The 23816-nt window shown below is 33.7% G+C and overlaps 1 protein-coding gene across 1 annotated transcript; it reads left to right on the forward strand.

The window, feature by feature from the left end:
- Window positions 1-1731: 1731 nt before the first annotated feature.
- On the forward strand, window positions 1732-17568 carry LOC142612825 (protein S-acyltransferase 8-like). The gene is made up of 5 exons (XM_075784990.1): window positions 1732-2131; window positions 11657-11842; window positions 14484-14792; window positions 14903-15136; window positions 16696-17568. Exons 1-5 carry the CDS (start codon window positions 2093-2095, stop codon window positions 17206-17208), a joined length of 1281 nt encoding a protein of 426 aa, XP_075641105.1. The 5' UTR covers window positions 1732-2092; the 3' UTR covers window positions 17209-17568.
- The last annotated feature ends 6248 nt before the right edge of the window (window positions 17569-23816 follow it).

Below are 23816 nucleotides of genomic sequence, written 5' to 3' on the forward strand. Positions count from 1 at the left end.
AGTCTTTGTTGGACTACTATGACTAAAATAGGGCAAAACGCTGCTAGATTTTTGTCATGAAAATCTGGTTCAAATAATGTGACCAAGGGCGGCCCAACAAATTTTGAAGCCTAAAGCAATATATTTAAATGAGGTTTTTTGTTATTACTTAAATAATATTTAACTAGTTTTTAATGTCATAATTTTTTTTTATAACAAAAATCCACTATTTTTATTGTTGTTGAAGAAATGCTAAAGTTATAACAAATTTGACTACAAAAAACTTACAAACGATGTATCAATGATTGTGATTAGTGACACTTTAAGAAAATAATAAATAAGTATTTGAATGAATGATGTTAGAGATATTACAAATTTTACAACATGCGGCTTATAGAGATGTATCACCAATTATAAAAATTAATTTAAAAATGCATTTAGGTTGTTGATGTTCACAAATTATATTAATTGTCACATCAATTTGTAAATGTTTTGAACTAAAATTTATAATATTTCTAGCATTTTCTCATCTGAATTATTTCTTGTGATTAGTGACCCATATTTGTTAGTCCTATGTATTTAAATTTGTATTATCCCTAGCATTACTAAATTCTTTGGAACTTCTTAAAGGTAAAGGAAAAATGTAAAACTAATTAATTTTTTTCCTATATCTCAAAAAAATATTTATCTTTAAAGTATATTTCAATTTTTACCCCAAAATTTGGGGCATTTCTCTAATATGGGTCCTAGGTGATGGCCTAATTGGCCTAAGTCTAGGGTTGGCCCTGTGTGTGACTGAGGGGAAACAACCCTAGAACAAGCTGAAGCTAGAATAAATATAAGCCGCAATAAGGCAGACTGCATTAGGTGTAGAGTTTTGCACCCTCCAGATAAAAAGATTTTTTTTTAAAAAAAATTTATGAATGAGAAATAAGACTTGAATCGTATGGGCCTAAATTAATAACATGTAAGATTGTGATGCCAACAACAACACCTTCCTAAAATTGCAAAATGCATTATTAAAGTAAAAGAGATACAAGCTAATAAGAGCTAGGACTAGGAGGAAGTCATAAATAGAAAGGGGTTACTCTTTTTTATATAGAAATTTATCCTCATATTGCTAGCAATTAGCAAAGCATGAACGGGTTGAACTATCTGGAAGTGATTAATTAATATACAAAACATAACATTGAAACTAGTAGTACTGTAGTATAGACAATAGACAAAGGAATAATACTTGCTTACACGCAGGCGCAGGCAGCAAACACCACCTGTACCTGTAGAATGAGTGCCTAGTTGAGGTATCTTTCAAAAGAATCCCGCAGAGAGTCCCAGTCGAGCTAGGCTGGCCTTTTAATTTTCTTTTTCCACCTGGAAATTTAAAATTAAAAGCAAGGGTGGCTTTTTTTTATTTTATTTTATTTTTTAGGTTTTGTTTTTGTTTGGAGCTGTGGTCTATTTTAGACCAAAAATCTTTCATTGATTGATTCCCCTCCCCCCCTCCTGATATACCCAGAAAGAAAAGTGTGCTACCAGCCAAGATCCAATCTGATGTTGCCAAGTCCGCAATTTTGATGACGTGGCAAGAAAACAAAAGTGAACTCGGGGCAAATTAGACCATTTGGGGAAAATTTTACGGATTCAATCAAAATCTCACTACTTTGTTTAAAGTGACGTGAGGAAAAGAAGAAGTGAACTGGTCCATGAAATTTCGATTCCCTATATATCCGCGGTGTATTATAAGTCCCCTACAATTTACAAATACTAATAAACATTCCCACTACTTTTCGCGAAAAAAGAAAAGAGAAAAATAAAAAAAACATTTCCAAAACAAAATTCCACACTCAGACCAGATTTCTATTATCAACGCCCCTCTTTCTCTTCAAAACCCTTAATAGTAGTGTGACTGTGTGAGTGAGCCCCAAAATCAAAATTAAAATAAAAAAATCAGTGTGGATTTTCATTTGGGGTTTGTGTGTGTGTGTGAGAGAGAGAGTCTTCAAATGAGAGTGAAATGAACAGCCACAAGTTCCAAGTCTTTGACACCGTTCCTGCGTGAGTTTAGAAGTAAGTAAAGTAACTAAGTAAGTACAGAGCTTTGTGCGATTCTCTCATGGCAAAGCGCGTTTACGAAGCCTGGAAAGGAAGTAATGTAAGCACAATTTTTTTTTTTTTTTACTTCTCAATTTGAAAAGCTGATGCATGCTTCTATTTTTGCTTTAGATTTGCTGGGCTTTTGTTTGAATGAATCTGAAAAAATTGTGGGTTTTTGAATGATTTTGTGATTTGTCTGCCAATTAGGTTTTTAGGTTATTTTGACTTAATTTCCCTTTTTTTTTTTTTTTTTTTTTGGGTTTCTGGATTTATGTAACGATGAACTCGATGTCTTATTCTTAGTAGAGTGGGGTTTTTGCTATCTGGGTCTTGAGTCTAGTTGTGGTAATAATGGACAAGAACTTTAATTCATCAATGTTTTATTTTTAATATTTCATTCACCTTTTCGTATAAAATGAGTGTAGCTGATTGATAATGCTAAGACATATAAAACACAAGGAAAGATAGGATTCAAAATGAGGAAAGTTGCTTAAATTTACAGGTGACCACCTATTTGATGAAAAGTTGGTTTGGTCATGTTCAAAAGAGAGAGATTGATGTACCCGTGAGTTATATGAGTTAATTCTAGTCGAGGGAACGGAAGAAGGTAGAAAAAGACAAAAAAAAAAATAGCATTAGTAGAAGTCGTAAAAAAGGACATGTTAATTAGGGAAGTGGTTGAGTATGACTCCAGAAAAAATAGAATGATGGAAAAGAATACAAATGGCTGACCATGGCTAATCTATTGAGGATCCATAGTTGATCCTAAAATTTGGGATTAAGGTTTTCTTGTTGTTGTTACACATTATTATCAAACTATTGGAGCTGCTAATGTTGGTTTGGAGAAAGAGGCTGTTGAACATGAAAATCATTGAAGATACTTATTTTTTGACTGATTTTCTTTTGTTGATTTTGCATACAATGTGATATGGGCTCAAGTGGGGTTTTGTGGTCAAATTATGCAATTATGTCATATGCTCTCTGATTGGTTGTTAAAAAATGGAGGAAATGAATTGGAAGCCATATATTAAGTATTATGTTTATTATTCTAAAGTCAAATAGTTGTTATCTGGAGTTGCAACTAATGAAGATGCAATTTTTAAAAAATGTCTACTTTGTCTCTCAGCAAGACATATGGTTGCTTATTTTTTGCATTTACAAAGATGTTCAATTAGAAAACCATATAGTGAAGTAAGTAATTTGTTTGTTTATCCAATTGTATTTGTTGGTGCTAAGTATGCTAGAGGAAATTTCTACTTCTGCACAGGTTGTTATACTTCTTACTTCATATTAAAATATTAAATTAGAATAGGCTTGGGCAGGTATTTTATAACTTAGAATGACAGTATGTCTACTGAAAGTCATTTCAACTTTTATTGGGCAAGAATTCAACCACCGAACTGTGCTAGGATACATGGCATGCAATGTGGCAGTTAAGGCTGATGGGTTGGGGTCCCTACTTAGATTGTAGCTACCATATCATAGAGTCTATTCATGTTTGCTTAGTGTGCTTTGGACACAAGCTTTAGGTGGTTTTGATACCAATTTTGATGTAGGATTTAAATCAGCACTAAATTGGGATTCTTGATTAGTTCTTGAAGGATTATTGAATGGGGTTTGATATTTAAGGGTCTATCACACTTCAGTAGCAGAAGAAAATTGTACCTTCAAAGCTTGAAATAAGCTGTCTGATTTTTGTTAGATTAGGACTTCTAATTAACAAAGAAAAGTATTTAAGATCTTCTAAACAAAATAGAAAATGGACTGATAGTTTTTTGAGGTCCCATAGCCGATTCCAAAATTATGGTACCAAAGGCTTGGTTGTTGTCATAACTCATAAACCAAATAGGAAATGGGCTTAAAAATAATATTCGTGGGTGATGCAGCATGGGGGTTGCAAGAGTAAGAAACAAAGGAAAAACAGAACAACCTTAGGCTTCATCACCTAGACCTAGAATGACCATCAAACTAAATTAAACATCTTCAATTTTCATTCATCAAATTCATATTGTCAAAAAATTTATCTGGAGCCTTTAAGTAAAGGCTATAACCCATGATCAATTACATGAAATAATTAGCTAGTAATCAATCACATTAAGTATAATTATGGAAAATTTAAATTAGGTCTAATCAATTTATCGTGCTCAGGCTCAGTGGGTGGTGGGCCTCTATTGTCCAACTGTGTGATTGGTGGCCTGCATCTGGTGCCCACACCATTGGGCCTTTGGAACTGCCCATTAAGGCCCATTCCATAAAATCTGGAAATTACCAAACTACCCCTAGTTTAGTAAAACTTTTTAAAAACCGAACCAACAATTTTCTAACCTATGGAAACTTAATACTAAGACTCAATAACTATTAAAGTAGCCTATGAAAGATGTCAAGAAGTTCACACATTGAAACTAGACCAACAACCTAGAATATATTGGTATATGATTTTGTTTTTTCTTAAGCTCTTTGTTGGCAGCATTAATTTACAATCTGTTGAAGTATGTGGTGTAATAAAAATGAAGCTGCAGGGTATGGAATCTATGGATTGTGCTATTGTGTCTAGAATGGTTGGCACAAGAGTTAGGCTAAGATGAGCCAACAATTCTAGCAGTTGGAATGGGTGTATGGCAGAGTACAATGGAAGAAGTATAGAGTATTGGTTATATTTTATGCATAGCAGTTCTTATCTAAGATCTGCTAACTCTTTATGACTTGAGTTGACTATTGAGTTCTTGTGTTGTTGGATTCAATCCTATTTATTATTATTCATTCAATTTTTTTTTCATGTTTTTAATTAAAAAAAATTGTTTAATGATAGATAATAAAACTTTATTAATAATTAAGAAAGCAAGTACACTGGATGTATACTAGGAACATAATAAGCTACATTTTAAAATCATAGATATCAATGAGCTTATATAAATTAGAAAAGGAAAACATCCCTGGAGCTGTCATCCACTCAGGAAGTGTCTTCATAAAAAGAGCTTTTAGCTCCAACATGTTCTGCTCACTCCCATCAAACCTTCTTGTATTTCTTTCCCTTCAAATACACCACATTAAACAGTGAGTAATAGCCTTCCAGATTTCAATGCACTGATGATGCTCAAAATGGCGTTGCCAACAATGTAATAAATCAACAACCCTTCTTGGCATCACCCACTGAATTCCGAAGAGGATGAAAACCATATCCCACAATTCTCTAGCCAATTGTAAAGTGCAACAACAAATGCTTCACTGTCTCCTCGGCCCTCTTACCCATACAACACCAACTTACCAAAATTATCCTACGCTTTCTCAAATTCTCCACTGTCAGAAGGTTCCCCTAGGAAGCCACCCATATGAAAAAAGGCACTTTAGATGGGACTTTCGGCTTCCATATACTTCTCCAAGAGAATCTGTTACCTTGCGATGGAGTTAATGATTTATGATTAGATCGAACCTCAAAATCCTTCCGACAAGATGGCTTCCAGCAAAGCTTATCCATGCCAACACCAGCCGCCTTACCAGAGTATAGTGTCCAAAAAAAATCAATAGAGATTCAAACTCCCAATCCTGAACAGTTCGAATAAAATTCATATCCCAGAAAGTCGAATTATTTCTTTGCCTCATGTGGTCTACAACAAAGGCGCCTCTATTGCTAGCAATACAATACAGTTTTGGAAAAGACTCCTTAAGAGACATGTCCCCACACCACACATCCAGCCAAAATTTGACTCTGGTACCATCTCCCACCTCAAATTTAATGAATGTAGAAAATTTAGCCCAACCCCGTTGTATATACTTCCAAAGGCTCACCCCATATGGCGCATTGGAAGGTTTTGTGCACCAACCCCCTTCCATAGAACCATGCTTCACTTCCACAACCTGTCTCCGCAATGATTCCCTCTCCAATCCAAATCTCCAAAGCCATTTCCCCAATAAAGCTTCATTACAGACTCTTAACTTTTCTAACTGGCAGCCTACCATTTTGATAAGGCTTGCTTGTTTATTTATTTATTTTGATAGGCAAGAAAAATTGTATTAAGAGAAAACTACTTTATTAGAAAAATGAAGTAGCCAGAAAAAAATATGTACAGACTACAGACAACAAAAGGAAAACAAAAAGTTATGTACAAGAAGAAAGGGAATCTAAAAAACAGCGGAATGGATTGCACATTTTATCCCAGCTAATCAAGTGAAATTTGGGTTCCCCCCATTCTGATGCAGAGTTTAATTTGAGCTTTCAATTTCTTACCTGAAAATCTGTTACTGTTATTATTATTATTATTATTATTATTTTTTTCAGTTTTGTGTATCTGCTATTGTTTGAACATTGTAGCTTGAAGCGAATTGCAATCTTACCATGCAGCTTTCTATTGGTCCTCAATTACTCCATGCCTTCTTAATTTAGGAACAGTAAACCTGATATTTGATGCACAGTGTTCTGATTTGTATGAATAGATGAGGTGGTGCTCATTAAAGCTTCCCATGTTAATAGTTGTGCTGGGAATTTTTGAGTGGTTTTGATATTCTGATGTTGTATTTCAGGCTGAAAGATGAGGGTGATTGCTTCAGCCAAATCATGTCATACCTAAATTTGCATCTTCCTTGAGCCCTTGTTGTTTTGTGTTCAAGGGACTATGGCTATTTATAGATAAGTGAAATTGTTGTCTACGGTCTACCTTGTTGTCTATGTGAATTGGCCTATAGATGAATAAATTTGGTATTTCGATCACCTTCCTTTTGCCAAATTGCTTTTGATTTTTGTCTCCAACTACTTTCTTCATCTAGAATGAGCTTTTCTAACTCCACCTTAGTAGAATCTTTGTAGTTTCTCTCCTCTACAGAAAGCTACCTGTCCTCCTCCAGTTGATCAGATTTATTAATAAATTTAATGAAGAATTATTTGCTTTCCTTAACCTTACCAAAAACTTTATTCCATTTAATCAGATCTTGCTTTAACAGCTTGAATTTTTTTGCCAAAATGAAACTACGTTACCTTGAATATCGTAATTGCTCCACCATTGTTTAACCTTCTCCTCAAATCTTTTAGCCTTCAGCACATGTTACAATTTGCATTTTGACATTGACGTAGAACAAATTGGGGAATTTGTTGATCTGTGCTTGTGGTGGTAGGTTAAGGTTTAGGAGGATTTATAGATATAGGATTTAGAGTTGTTAAAGAAAAGCTTAAGGCTCAAACTTGGCTTGGGTGATGAGTTTTTTTAATGGTGATTTAATAGAGAAAGTAAATGGAGTTTTACGATTTTGATTGGTAATTGGAAGTGCTTGCCTTGGGGTTGTATTTGTAAGGAGAAGGAAAAGTGAGAAATTTATAGTTTTCATGGCTGTATGAATGGTTTTCGTGAAGAGTACCATGAAAAAGAGAAGTAGAAAAGAGAGAAGAGTAAGAAAGAAAACAAACAATAAAGCCAAGATGCTTCAATGGTAAAAACACTATTTTTATTAATCAGCACTAGTTTGACTTGTAAACTAACAACCTAGTAAGGTAATAACAAATAGAAGACTAACTTGCACTCAAAGAAAAGAAAACCTATGATAAGATCTCCTAGAAATTTCTCGACTCAATCAAACTACTAAAATGCCCTTAATTTGCAGGGGTTGCTGAACGATATTTTGTTAAATGACCATCTCATCGAAGTTTCCTAGAAGTCAGAATGTGATTGGTACTCCCTACTGTTGTATAAGCAATTGGGATAAATAAAGGTTTTGGCATGGGAATTTCAATAAAAGTAAAGGAGTAATAAATAGTGTTTTCCCTGGATGGGTAAAAATTTAAATATGAAGCAGAAAGGTGATGCACCTGTTTACCCAGGAAGTATACTTGAACCCCTAGAGAACTGAACTTTGGGATAGCTAGAAATCGGTATGCACTAGTGTTTGCAAAGAAGAAATGTAAAAAATCTGAAAGAGAAATAGTAGGGTAGACATTCCCATAAGGGAAATATATGTCTGAAGAGGCAGGCTTACTGTAATGTAAAGGCTGCTCAACCCGTTCAAAATTCTGACAGTTCCTCCTTTGCCAAAGATTCCACATCAAACATAAAAGTGTTAGTTTTTTTTTTTAAAATGAAATCTTCTATTAGTGATCATATGAAATGGATAAATTTATAGACTCACAAGAGTTCTATTATTAATCGTAAATTTTATTTGTACCATTTTAAATTCATGTGACACTGTATATGACTTCGGCATGATCAAAATTTCCAGTGAGGACTCTAGATGGCTTGCAATTTAATGTTCTTAATGGTGGGAAGCAACAGTTTCTGCTTTCCATGGTTCTCAGTATCTGTACTCTTGTAGAATGGAAATTAGGATATTGTTGATTTCCTGAGATGCATGTTCTATCTTTCTTTCTACCCTCCTACCCTCTTATCCTTCCCTTGGAGAATGATATGGCAATCGAAGGTCCCTCTTAGGGTAGCTTTCTTTTCATGGTCTGCTTCCTTAGGTAAGATTTTGACAACAGATAACCTTCGCAAATGACGTGTGCTAGTTCTTGATTGGTGCTATACGTGTAAGAATTGTGGGGAGTCCGTGGATCATCTTCTTCTTCATTGCCCCAGAGCTTGTGAGTTGTGGTTGTTGGTGTTTTGTTTGTTTGGAGTTCATTGGGTTATGCCTCACAAGGTTATTGAGTTGTTTGAGTCTTGGCAGGGTATGGTTGGATGACATAGAAACATAGATTTGTGGAGACTTGTGCCTCATTGCTTGTTATGGTGTATTTGGTGTGAAAGAAATGCTAGAATCTTTGAGGGATGTGAACGCTCCATGTTAGAGATTAAGTTTTTTTTTTTTTACACACACTCCTTGATTGGAATGTGGTTTTTTGTCATTTTTCTTGTTCTTCCCTTCCTATTCTACTTGATTGTTGTAATCTTGGTTCTTGATTTGTGCCCCCATAGTACATTCCCAATGTACTCGGGTTGGCTGTTTTTCTTTGATTAATAAAATTTTCGTTACTTATCAAAAAAAAAAAAAAATTGGAATGACCTGCTACTGGACAACTTTATAGCCTAAGGATATTCTGCATGGGGACAGGAGTAATAATCTTGCCTTTTTAGCCGCTCTAAAGGGTATGGTAGTTAGATTATCTCCACTAATGGAAGGTTTAAATTATCTCTGGTTCCTTTTGTTCTCTTACAAATCAGTCATTTTTTGGCTGTTGTGTGCTTTTATTAAAGATGAATATACTCCTACAACTGGGTTGGTTTAAAATTTAAATTTTGCACTGTTTGCTTTATTTTGTATACCTTGCTTACAACTGGTTTTCCTTATCCATTTCCAAAACAGAAGTTTTTGTCCTTTTTTTTTGGGTTCTGGTGCTTGTAAATGTGAGTTATAATATTGTATCAAAGAGACAACCTTTGCTTTTGAAGATGGCCAATAATATCTTTTTTTTTTTTAAAATAAGTAAACAACAATTTTATTAGAAGAGGAGGAAATCAATGCATAAAAGCAGTATGCATAGAATTTCTAGACAGATTTACACTTAAAGTTCAAATAATCAACAAAATCTACATGGGAAGTGGGATGAACACTGCCAAAACCAAGGCTCATGAAATGCTAGCAAAAGGAAAAAAAAAAAAAAAGAAGAGAAGAAGAAAAAAGAAAAAAGAACGAAGAAAAGAAGAAGAAACACAAAAGAAAGCAGATTAATCTATCATCTATGACCATCTGATTGTTACAACACATACCTGCCAAGACTTTCTTTGACCATGTGCGTTAATAAAACTATCCCCTTTGCTATGTATGGGTGAGTTTAAAAGTGTAAAAAGCTTATTGTTTAATTGCTTTACATTACTATGGTATGGGAGACTATACTTGCAAATAAGCTTTCTCTACTCTACATGCTATATATCTGTTTACCTTCATACAATGATACTACTAACCGCTGTTATCTTTATATCTTATTTTACCTGTCCATCAATAATTTTGTTCAAATCAATTTGTAGAGATTTTAAGAATTTAATGTCCTACACAGGATATCAAGAATTTTGGTCCTATGACCTTTGTGTTAGACAATGTGCTAACTATTTCAACTAATAAGCTAAATAATCACTATTTTGATTGTATATTATGAACATTTCTTTTGGAAATCATTACACATCACATTTAAAAAATTTGCCTTCATTCAGCTGTGCACCTTTGCTTTGCACATTTGCTTTGTGCTTATGTTCCATGAGGCATATCAGTCAAGTGCACCTTGAGCTTTTAACAGCACTGCAAAATCATCTATCCAATAGATTAATAATATGCATTTGGAAAAGTACATATAAATAGTAGAGTAAATTGCGGGTTAAATATCAGATATGACTCTGGAGGGACATATATCAATCACTATCAATGATTAGTTGGGCAGATTTGCTAAACTATGATGATTGAGGCATTCTCACAGCGTTGCGAGTGTTAGCAGTCAATTGATTGTGACAATAATTGGTGGAAAGAAGTTTTTATATCATAACTATTCCTAATAAAATTTATGTTCCATGTCTATCTTTTAATTTTTTTTCTCTGTAAGTAATTTATTGCCTGTCCTTTTACTGTAGCTTGTGTTTGGATTTTAGGATTTAAAATCCAGGGATTCAAAGAATAATTACTAGTATAAATTGCTTAACATAAGTTTAACAACACATGGTGATGTGAAACTTGGAAACTTTACTGAAACAAAAGCACTTGTGATATGATGGATTTGAAATGACATCTTACATGTAGTTATTTGAAATACGAATATTAATAAAGCTCAAGTCCTCCATAAATTTCACCAAGAGATTTTTTTGTTTATTTATTTATTATTATTTTATACCCTATTCAAGTTATTTAAACTAAAGATTGAAATCCAAATCCTTCTCTTTAAATTCCTTTATCCAAATGAACCAGTAATTTATTTCTCTAAGGAATTCTGAATTTCTGGTCTTCTGTCATTTAAAAGCCAAAAGGGTTTGAAATTATGAAATGGTTTCCTCTTGACCCAAGGTTTTATGCCTTTTTATTATTAAAAAAAAAAAAATAACCATGAATTCGTAAAATGTACACTGTTCTAAGTTCCTGGCAAAGTGATCCTAACCCATACAAGCAGCACTTTTTTTCATGAGGTTAATTTTGATGTCTGATGATCCATCTTGAGCCTGGCTTGGATTGTTTGTTACTGTTTTTAACAGTTTTGTATAACTATTCGCAATTTTTCTATCTTGCCATTCCTATTATATATGTGATTAATCTTCAATAGCTAGGCTAAGAGGTTACGCAAGAGTTTGTTTTTTTTTTCTTTTAGGTGGGTTGGGGGAAAGACCTGTACCATGTATGTCTTTGAATGATATGGTAAATGGTTAAGTGGCAATGGAATTACTACATTCTTTTTTACTATGTCATTTTTGGCTTGTTCGTGTCCTTTTCTCATGATGTAGTCTTTCTTAATAAATTTTTCTTATGTAAAAAACCATGTCTACCATATTGACACTGGTTTTAATTGAATTGTGATAACAGAAATGATATTTCCTTTTCAGTCTCTCTCTCTCTCTCTCAACATCCTGTAGCATTATGCTTTCAGTCTATTTTGCATTTCACTTTTTTATCATCCCTTATTTTGCAGAAATTCATCCTTGGTGGGAGGTTGATATTTGGGCCAGATGCTAGATCACTGCTTGTTACATTATTGCTGATTATTGTCCCTATTGTCATCTTTTGTGTATTTGTTGCGAGGCATCTGCGGCATGAGTTTTTAAATAATAATGTGGGATATGCAATTCTGGTGGTAGCAATTGTCTTTACTATCTTTGTAAGTCGTCTTAATCTCTTATTTACTTGGTACTCAATATCTACTTATTATCATGTGATCATATACTTTGGTATTTATCCATCCTTTTGTCATCATTACCCAGCACCTAATCTTTTGTCTGAGACTACATGACAAATCCCATTATTTTTGGGTTAGGGCTTCCCCTAGATGTTCATCTATTAGGTTAGCACATGTTACTTCCCTTTAGAAGTTAGAACATATTATATTTGTTGTAACAACAGAAGTTTTGATACCAGTTTGTTGGAATTGGGGTTAGTGGAAGTGGATTCATTTTAACAAGAGATTAAACATATGGAATCCAATCTTGGAGAAGATGGAAAGGAGATTAGCATGTTGGAAAAAGATATATCTATCAAAAGGGAGCAGAAACACCTTAATCTTACTAGTCACAAGTCTACCAACTTATTTTCTTTCTTTATCTCCTCTTACTGTTAGCATTGCTAATGGTTTTGAGAAAATACAATGGGACTTTCTCTTGAGTGGTTTAGGAGAGGAGTTTTAAGTTTCATTTGGTTAATTGGAAGATGGTTTGCGAACCCCTTCGATATGAGGGCCAGGGAATTAGAAACTTTGAATGCTTCAACCAAGCTTTGATGGGGATGTGGCTTTGGCACTGTACCACAGAAAAGGACACTATGGAGATCAGGAGTAGATACTAAATATGGGATAGAATAGGGTGGTCGAGTTTCCAGGATGACTAATGGACCTTAATGTGTGGGCCTATGGAGACAACCGTAACAGATGGGACTGGGAGAGATTTTCTACTTCCATTAGGTTTGGAGATGGTGATATTTGTATTTGCTTTCAGCAGGATCCATGGTGTGGCGAGGTGATTCTTAAGGAGGCTTATCCCATATTATTTCAAATTGTTCAAACAAAAGTGGCTTCTGTGGGGGAGTTTAATGCATTGGAATAATGGTAATATGCATTGCGATATTATATTCAATAGGCCTATACAGGTAACAGGATTGGGAGTTGGAGCTATTGCATTCTTTTTGTTTTTCTGTACTCCAAGCTTGAAGGGATGAGATGACTTATGTTGGACCTACTAGGTGAAACCCCATTATTAGGCTCTTTCTAATGGTCTTCCACATTTCTTTCCCTAGAAAAGTATTTGGAGGGTGAAGGTTCACAGAGTAGCTTTTTTCACGTGGACAGCTGCCAGAGTAAGATTCTCACAATGGGTAATCTTTGGAAAAGAAATATTTGTATTGTAGAGTGGTGTTGCATGTACAAGAAAAGTGGGAGTTTGTAGATCATGTGCTCCTTCATTGTGAGTTTGCATGTCATCTTTGGTCACTGGTGTTTTGTTTGTTCGAATTTCACTGGGTTATTGCCAAAAGGGTGTGGGGTTTCTACCAAAGTGCTGATTTATGGGGAGCAGTTGCTTTATGCATCATGTGGACCATTTGGAGAGAATGCAGCCAACATATATATGAAGAGGTTGAACACATTGTTGGATTTGAATTTTTTTTTTCTTATGTACTATGTATGATTGGATGGCCACCCTATGTATGATTGGGTTTATTTTCTTATGTGCTTTGTAGCTGCCTTAGTGTACTCCCCGTGTGGATGGGGTACATTGATTTTCTTTATTTTCAACAAAATTTAACTTTTTTTCTTTTTAAAAAGGAAACATTGTTTACATGTTTTGGCCAGCTCTATGCCTACATTCATGAGCAATGCCAACTAACCTTAAGTATCAATAGTATGATTTGCAACCATGCTCAATATACTAACTGTAGTCACAAAAGTTCAAAACCTATCGCAAACACAAATTTATCCGGATCCAAGGCACCTAAAACAAACACCAAATTCTTACATACTTAACACTTTCACTAACCCAAAACATCAGTACACCTAGTGATGTTCTCACCCAAACAAAACAAACTCTTTAACTTAACTTTCAACCTTTGACAAGGACTATCAAATTGCTTCTTTGGTACAAATAAACTTTACTTCCACACCAAAAAGACCCAAACTAAGTTAAAATAGGATTATGAGACAATTTTTGACATCTAAATTCCAAACCCAAAGTATGAGATCTCAAGCGCTTCCCTTAGTAGACATGCATCATGTGGTTGGTTGCATTGCAATGGTGAGAAATATGTGTTAGGTGACCATGCACAGTTTTTCATAAGCCATTGTATTTAAGTTTCTCAAGCTTTTACATCTGTTCCGTCTCTCCTTAGTTTTTTTCTTGCAAAGTGTTTTCCCTGTAAATTATAATGCAAAAATAAGAAAATATGTTGGTCCCACCTATATCTTGGAATGTAAGCATAATAGTTGGGTTGAAACCATCTTTTACTGGTTTCTAACCTTCTACTTGCATTTTTATGGGGAGAAAGAAAAGAAAATAGGCCAAGAGAAAAAAAAAAAGGGGGGGGGGGGACAGGATACGCATACAAGTTTAAGTTTTTCATAATAAGATAGATATGTACCAATTGAACTTAACAGCTTGAAGAGTTATAGCGATGGCCTCACCCCCCCTGAAATGTTTTTCATTTTATTATTATTATTGTTGGTTATGAAATATGTTCTGGATGGGTTCCTATAGTAATTCCCTCATTTTGATCTCCTAGGTTTGACATTATTTTAATCCCTTAGTTGATGTTGATAGGTCTTGGTGCTTCTTTTTCTTACTTCAGCCCGGGATCCGGGTATAATTCCACGTAATTCACATCCACCAGAGGAAGAGTTTCGTTATGACTCTTCAGTGTCGGTTGATGTTGGGGGGGGACGACAAACGCCAAGCCTTCAATTCCCTCGAACAAAAGAAGTGTTAGTCAATGGCCTTCCTGTGAGGGTGAAGTATTGTGATACTTGCATGTTATATCGACCGCCTCGTTGCTCCCATTGCTCCATTTGCAACAATTGTGTGGAGCGTTTTGACCACCATTGCCCTTGGGTGGGCCAATGCATTGGATTGGTATGTTGTTTACCATGGAATTGTTATGACATATGTACTTTACCTGTTACTGTTTCTGGGTTCCTTTTGTCTTGCCATTAATATTATGTCTGACCTGTGTCTATGTGCAGCGCAACTATCGTTACTTCTTTATGTTTGTTTCTTCAGCAACTCTTCTTTGCATCTACGTCTTTGCCATGTCAGCTCTGTACATCAAAATTCTGATGGTTGATGATCAGGGCACAGTTTGGAGAGCAATGAAAGAATCTCCTGCATCTGTGATACTAATGGCCTATTGTTTCATCTCTCTGTGGTTTGTTGGGGGACTAACTGGCTTCCATTTGTACCTTATAGGCACAAACCAGGTCAGTTCTCTTTTTGTAAATTTGTGGTTATTTATTTTTTACTGACTTCTCTTTTTGTATATTTGTGCTCCTAGCTTGATGTTTTACTGTCAATTCCAGTTTTATATTAGGATTGGCTTAATATGAATGGGATAGCCACTGCCATGTGGTCTGATTCTGGATTGGCTTAACAGGATGGGTTACGTGACACTTTTATTGTGTCTCATCTTCTCTTTGTTGATGATACTCTGATTCTTTGTGATGCTGATCTTGTTCAACTTTTGATTGTTTGCTTGGTGCTTCTCTAGTTTGAGACAGTGTTGGGATTGAAAATAAGCTTGGACAAGTCTGAATTGGTGCTTGTGGGAGAGATTCCTAATATTGAGTTGGCTTAATCGGATGGGTTATGTGACACAATGACCAAAAAAATTGGAAAAAAAGAGAGGAAACCATCAAACTCTCTCAAATTTGCAATTTAGATTGACCATTGATCAAGTTCTTTTTTCAGTCTTCAGTCCCAAATCTCACTTTCCCTACTCCCTCCCCAATTGACAGTACAGAACTCGAGCCATGTAGATTGGCGTTTAGATTGTCTGTCCAGCACTCTGTCTATTCAGATTGGCATTGCTCAAAGCTCGTTGGCACTCTCACTCTCAGTCCAGTGTGATGACGTTACTTGGCAGTCGCTTCAGTCTTTGTTCCTTATTAATTTTTACTTTCTCTTTTTTAGTATTTTATGTGAATGGGTAGTGGTCCTCTTTCTTTTTTTCTTTTTTTTTGGTGATTAGTAATAATTTATTATCGGGAGAAAAGACTACCTCATTTACATGATAATGCACTTGAAGCCTTAATTACTTAGTGGGAGTCATAATGACAAAAGTGTAGCAAATCTTTTGATAATTAGATAGTTACAACAGGGGAGGAGGGGAATTTAAACCCTAGATTTCTCCGTGAGAAACACCAAGAGGTGCTAACTAGTTGAGCTACAAGGTTCTTGGCACAAAAATATAGCAAATCTATAATTTCAAATTACGAGTTAGATTTTTGTTACTATATAAAGAAAATGGAATTATTATGGGTAAAGCCTTACACAAGACCAATCAAACAAAGATCTAAAAAATAACGTTAGCAATTGTGTCCCTGAAATTTCTGTCTTCATTCTTTTGATTGTAGCAATTTATTTGTTTTTTTTAAGGGTTTAATTACACATTTAGTTCTTAACCTTTGCCCAATGTTTCATAATGGTCCTCATCCTTTGAAGCGTTTTAAGTTTTGTCAAAAGGTCCTATCATTAATTCTTACTTTGGTTATATATCTATATTAGATTCCATGTCTCTGCCATGTCATTTCTTAGTTTTTCAAGGATAACCATGTCACTGTGTTATGTGTAGTATAAGGTTCATGTATTTATTCATGCTTCTTTGTATGTAGGCCATGGTACAGGAAAAGCTCATAGGGTTTTACAGCGTTTAAGCTTTTTGACCATTATTATTCCCCTGAAAATGAAAGATCGCCAGCGTTGTTTACCATGTGAATTTCTTTCCTTATCAGCTAGATTAATACAACTTGTCTTTTTTCAGACGACCTATGAAAATTTCCGGTACAGAGCTGACAATAGGATCAATGCTTATGACGGGGGTTGTTTGGATAATTTTCGTGAGGTATTTTGTACAAAGGTGAAGCCCTCAAAGAACAACTTCCGGGCTTTTGTTCAAGAAGAGGCACAAAGGCCTCCCCCTTCGCCTGCCCCTCGGGAAGGAGTATCAGCAGATGATTTAGGTGCTGATCCACGTCCGAAGGTAGAAGATGATCTAGAGATTGGTGAAGACCTATTGAAGATCTCTCAGCGTCGTAATATTGATGAAATTGATGAGGACATACGCAGCAGAGGTAGCAATGGACCTCCCCATAATACCTCAGATGCTGATTCTGTTTTGGGTTCGGATCATCGAGCCCCCACCATTCGAGCTGATGCTCGCCACTCAAGTTGGGGAAGAAGGAGTGGGAGCTGGGAAATTGCACCAGATGTCTTTGCCAACTCCAATGTCACTGAAAGCAGAAGTTATGTCACTCCAAAGGAAGCACGTCAGTGATAGGGAAATTTGTTTATTTGTTCTTAGCGTGATGGGTGATTACTTTGATGATGTTCTTTCCCTTGTCTGGGAGGACGGTGACGTTGATGCAATTATGCCAAGGGGAGTTCAATTTACTCATCCTACAGGTATAAAACTTATATTACTTCCTTTTAATGAGATGCTAGCTATAGCTCTTCTATTTTTTTAGAAAGCATAGAAATGTGTGTAATTGTTTGAGAGATCAAGAGATTAGTGTCTTTTGCCAATTTCCCGTTTTATTCTTTTGTTATATATTGTTATTATATACTGCTACTTTGGATCCAATTGCTAGTGCTGGCTTTATTCTTTGTGTAAATTAACCCGCTGCCTTCAGAGCTATACTCCCAATTTAGCTGTTCAATATATATATATATATATATAAGCCGGCCATTCTTGAATTTTCATTGAAAAATTTAACGGTGGGGGATTCATGATTTTTTACGGAGAAGTGATATCTACGCCCGTATGGTCCTAGTATTAACGGGCCACATAAAAATTGTTCACAAACTCGCACACGCATGGGTGGAGTGGAGCGAAGGGGGTTTTTGAAAGATTTACTATGAAGTTAATTTTTTCAGTTCTTTTAATGGAATTTTCTAAACGTTCTAGTCAGTCACTTGAATTTTCTTGTGCTATGTGCTCGGAATATTTAACAAACAATATGATTTTGTTTGTATAAAAAGTGATGTGATGGAATATTCACAGTGAAGATCGAGTTGTGTTTAAATGGTGACCTTCGAACACCGTATTACACTGAAGCTCCCTGAGCTAGAAGTCTAGAACGCTTAGGGCATAATCAACGTGGAAAATGTCCCCATCAAAAAAAATAAAAATAAAAATAAAAAACGTCAACTAATGGTTATTGTGAGATTTTGCTACTAATAGGCATTTTTATAAGTCTTGGGACTCTTATGCTCATTATTATTATTATTATTATTAGTGAAAAATATTTCCTAAAAAATACTAGGCCATAATTAAGGTACATAATGTAATTTTAAGCAATGCAACATTATTAAACAAATAAATTAAAAATTTTAAAATCTCATAGTTAAACTATATGTTCTTTATGTTGTTAACAAACATTTCAAATTTCATGTGAATCGAATATTATTTAATAAATATCTAGAAAATCATCTTTTAGGCATAATAAATGGATGTGTCACACGATGCCCAAATACATCATAAGTTCATATGAAAATATACATTTACGTTAAAAGTTCATATGAATATATTTTGTGAAAATTTATCTTTATAGTTCATGTATAATACTCATTAGGTAATATTATACTTGAAAATTGGTTATATTATATGTTATTAAAAAAAATGGAGAAATTTCACTTTAACTTCTTAAACTATATCTCATTTTACACGTATTCTTCCTAAACTACGAGAAGGCACACTTACCCTTTAATCTATACTCTCTTTTACACTTACCTACCTAAATTATGAGAATGCACGCTTTTAACCCCTTAATCTATGCTCTTTTTACACTTACTTCCATAAATTAAGAAAATACACACCTACTTTCCTAAACTACTAGCTATGGGATGATGTTCAACGTATTACACGAATGATAGTTTAGGAGGAGAGTGCGCACTCTTATGGTTTAGAGGATAAATGTAAAATGTGGTATAATCTAGCGGATAAAGTATAGTTTAGGATAATAAGTGTAAAAGAGGGTATAGTTTTGGTTAAACTTACTCTGTATGTTTTGACGTTAACTTATTTTGAAAAATAAGACATTTTTCAAAATGTTTTTTTTAAATATTATCTCATTATACTATGTTTGGTAGCGATTCTAAAAATGAGTTGGAAAACTATTTCTTAACTTTCTTTATTTAGCTTAGTATGAGATAAAATTATTTTCTAAAAAATCTTAGAGGAAAATAATCTCTAAAAACCATACCCATTTTTTTGATACTACCAAACATAAGAAAATGTGAAAAATTATATTCTCATAAGGTTTTTCATTGAAATAAACATAGTACTCTAGTTTCAAGTAGAGTTTTAGTTAAACTCTAATATAAAAGGTGAAATTATTATAAAAATAAGATTAGTTCAAAAATTAGTTAGGTTATAAGAGAAGGAGAATTATTGACAATAAATGTGGTGTATTACGATTGAAATTGTCACACTTAAAAAAAAAAAGATGGAGTTAAAAAAGAAAAAAAGTTCATACGAATAAAATGCAAAAATCAAAAAAGTAAAGAAAGAAAAGTTGGTATTAACAATTAAGCTTTTGTGTCTATCCAAAGAATTGATAAAGCAGTAGAAAGGAAGAAGAAGAAGAAGAAGAAGAAGAAGAATATAAGAACAATTAATCTATTGTTTTTATCTAAAAAATTACTGCAATTTGGTGCAACCACTTGTCAATTAAATATGGTACCTATTTGGGCAAGCATGACTTTTAAACCCAACTTTTATTATATAGTATATGATATTTCTAGGATCACTCAAATTCTGACAAATATCAACACCTTCCTTGTGGTATAATGTGGTTATAAGAATAGAAACAATGAAGTGATAGACATAACAAAACTTCACAAAATTCTCAAATCAGCCTACCATCCAAGGTCGGTTCAACTATGTAGAGTCATAGACAACTTAGAAAATCGTTGAACCTCTATTAGTTAATATAATATTGATTTATTTATATTAATTTTTAAATTAAGGTTGTTTCACCCATTTTTTTAAAGCCAAAGAAAGCACTTAATTGTTAATAAACACACTTACATCTTATCATTTTTTTTAATACAAGATATAATTTCTACTCTAGCCTAATCGAATTGTATATGTGTGTGAAGCTTCCTCCTGGAGACTTAAGCCCCGACCCTTACTCTCCACACTCCACACCCCACAAGCATTTATACTTGTAGAGTAACTACCGCATCAAGGGAGAGTGGTGGTACATCTTTTCATTTTAAGTAGTGCCAAGGGTACTTCAATTTTAATAGCTTATAAATTTATACATCACAAATCATAATTGGTAAGTTAAATATTCATTTATAACGTGGTTGAAGTATACCAATCACATTTATTATCACATAAATTTATTAATCATATCTAATAAAACATATAGTATCTTTAACATTATCCTATATTCTTTTTCACCTTTTATTCTTTATTTTTTTTCCCACCGGTTTACAACTGCTTCTATGAACCTATTAATTAGGCATCACATCATTTTTAAATAGAACTTATCCCATAAAAAAATCAGCCCACACGATTTCCTTGTTACTTTGTTGTACTTTTTTTAATAATTTAATTATTTTTTGACTTTTCCGGATTCCCATTTGTACCTAATTAATACAAAGTAATTATTCTAAATTAATTTTACGCAAATATTTAGATTTGATTAAAATATATATTATTTAAGAAAAAATAGGATAAATATATGCTTTCATAAGTTATCCTATTTTTCTTAAATAATATATATTTTAATCAAATTCAAATATTTACAGGAAATTAATTTAGAATAATTACTTTGTATTAATATTTATTTATTAACTTATGTGATAAATAAATCTTGATCGTGTCGTTTAGTAAAGTGGCAATATTGTTTTTGACCAAAAAAAAAAAAAGTTTCTATTGATATATGCTTTAAGTTTTATTTTAGTTAAATTATAAATTTCTATTACAAATCATGTTTCATTTGTTCAAAAGTATTTATATCATAAATCGTGTTAGGTGAACTTGAACATAGAAACTTCAATATTGCATCTCAAAAGACAAGGAAATTAGATTTAAATAAAAAGTTACATTAAAAATTAAATATAAAAGGGCACAATTTAAAGATTTCGCCTTAAGTCCCAAAATTCATTGAGCCGAGTCTTGCTACCACCACACACATGGGCCCACATAATTTGTAATTAAATTTTTTTTATGGTACTACGAACACAATATTTTTTACAATAATTTCACAGCAAAGACTAGTTGATAAGTTGTTATTAGTTCTCATTTAAGTCCACTACTAACATCATCTTTTTGCATACTATTAAACATATTGCCACCTAGGCTTTGTTGTGGAAATTTTGATATCAAAATTATGATATCGGGATTGAAATATAATTCAAAAAATATGAGTGAAGTCATGCATTTTTTTTCCTAAAAAAATAAAAATAAATATAGAAGTACTATTCTGGATAATAATTTAATAAGAGAAATGATATTTGTTCATAATATTTTCACAATACTTTCACTACAAATCTTAAATGACAGATTGCTAGTTGTTGTAGGCGGGCAAAAAAATAATTTAAGTTGTAGATTCAAATTAGAATAAATAATAACTTACCACTTATGATTTGTTGTGAAAATATTATAGACATAATATATTTTATTTTTAATAAACATCTTAAATAAGAACCATAGAATTAATGAATCTAAACAATAACTTGCTACTTAGAGCATTCACAGTAAAGATGTTAAATTTGCTAAAAAGCTATTTTAGCTACTCAAACCATCAAAACATGCCTACAACAAAGTTGCTATACCTACAATACTTAGCTATATTTTTGCTTTCAGCTGCAGTAAACAACAATAACAATTCAATATAGCTTGAAAGTAAACATTAAAATCAATTTTTTATTCCCAACGTTTCTTTTGTCAACAATTCTATCTTCTCTTTCCAATCTCACTTCTCTCTTCTCTGCTCTCTCTTCTCTCTCTGTCGTGACTTGTGATTGTTCTTGGTGGTTGTGCTCAGGCAGTTCGTGGGTCTGATTTGGTGGGTGAGGTCATGAGACATGGTGGTGCTAGGTTGTTGGTTGCTGTGGGTGGCTTGTGTGGTGTCGGGTCACTAGGATTCGTGGGTTTTTGTTGGCTATGATATGGGTTTGAGCTTTGTGGTGGTCAGATTCGTGGGTGAGGACGTGCTCGATGGTGTCGCCGTTGGTTTGGCCGTGGGTCATGGGTGGCTGTGCTTCGATGGTTCCGATTATTTCGTGGTTTGTGGGGTTTTTTGTTTTTTTTTTTGATGGTTGGTGGTTGCAGGTTGAGAAGTGGTGGAAGAGGAAGGTTGTTAGGTTGTGGCTGCTGTGGTTTGTGGTTGTGACTGCTGGAGGTTATGGAGGTGGCTGTTGCTGCTATGTTGTGATGGTTTTTGTGGTAGCTGTTTATTATTATTTTAATAAGTTATTTGTATTATTTTAAAGTAGCTACTAAAAATATAAATACTTTATTGTAATGTTAAAATAGATAAAGTAATGTTCTGAACGGGTAAAAGTTAAATTATATAGCTGCTTTACTGTGAATGCACTTAATGAATCTAAATAAAGAAGAACTAGAGGCTTGATGAATCTTAAAAAAAGTAACCCCCACCCAAATATGGTACTAGTTTTTATAGGAGATAAAAAGTTTGGGAAAATCTTATCTAACCAACAATCCAACACTTGATAAAACTATCCTAAATGGAGAATCTTATCTATTATAAATTCTAACCTACCCATAATAATTTAATGCTACGAATATATAAGGTATATTATATATTTAGTTTCTATTCTTGACGTTAAATGTCAATTTGATCTTTAACATTTTAAATATGTCAATTTTGTCCCTAATATTTTGGTATTGTGTCAACATGGTTCTTGCAGTTAAGTGATGAATAAAAAATACTAACATGACAAATAGTTAAAATAAAATATTATTTTTATGCCACATAGACTATGACAAGTATTCCACGTGGGATCTTGCAAGAATCAAGGAATGACAGGAGGAGGGAATTACCGAGTTATGGGAAGAAGAGGAAGCAATGTTCGGTGGATGCGGTGGCTGAGGAGATTGAGTCGGGTAGAATCGTAAGGGAGTGGTCAGACGGTGCAAAAAGCTCCAACTGGCAAGCCTTTGGGTCGCTGTGTACGTGTAGCTTAGCAAGGGTGTTTCGGTTGTTTGGCTTGCGAGAAAATGAAGGTTTTTTTAGAAAATATTTTCAGTTTTTTATTTTGATGGTCTGGACAGATCTATCATTGGTGTTATTATTTGGTTTTAATGAAGATCTGGCATTACGATTTTTAATGGAGAGGTGTTATGATTCTTGACCAGAGAATAAAAGCTTTATTTGGGAATTTTATTTTCCTTGTGATATTTAAACTTTTCAAGCCCTGCCGCCCTGGATATGGATGCCAGGCAATCAATTTCGAAACCGCTTCGCCTTTGTAGGAGGATTGAAAGACAAGTCTGGCTTAGCCTGCTTGAAAGAGGAGTGTAGGCTGGGATAAATGATAATGCCACAATGGAGAGTGATAAAAAGAATTTTGGGTTCCGTTAATATAACAAAAGAAATGATATATTTACAATATTTTCACAATATTTTTATCACTTGTGATTTGTTGTAAAAATATTGTAGATGTAGCATATCTCATATAATAAAAATCCATCTTACCTTCACCTAACTTTTTTTTAAGAGAAATGATATGTTCATAACTTTTTTCACAACATTTTTACAATAAATTTTAAGTGTCAGATTGTTATTGGTTATTATTATTGGGGCAAAAAAGTAATCTTAGTGTTAGATTCAAATTTGAACCAATAACAACTAACCACCTGTGATTTGTTGTGAAAATATTGTAAAAATATTATGGACGTAACATTTT

Source organism: Castanea sativa, chromosome 1 (genome assembly GCF_040712315.1).
Source record: "Castanea sativa cultivar Marrone di Chiusa Pesio chromosome 1, ASM4071231v1".
Taxonomy (NCBI): domain Eukaryota; kingdom Viridiplantae; phylum Streptophyta; class Magnoliopsida; order Fagales; family Fagaceae; genus Castanea; species Castanea sativa.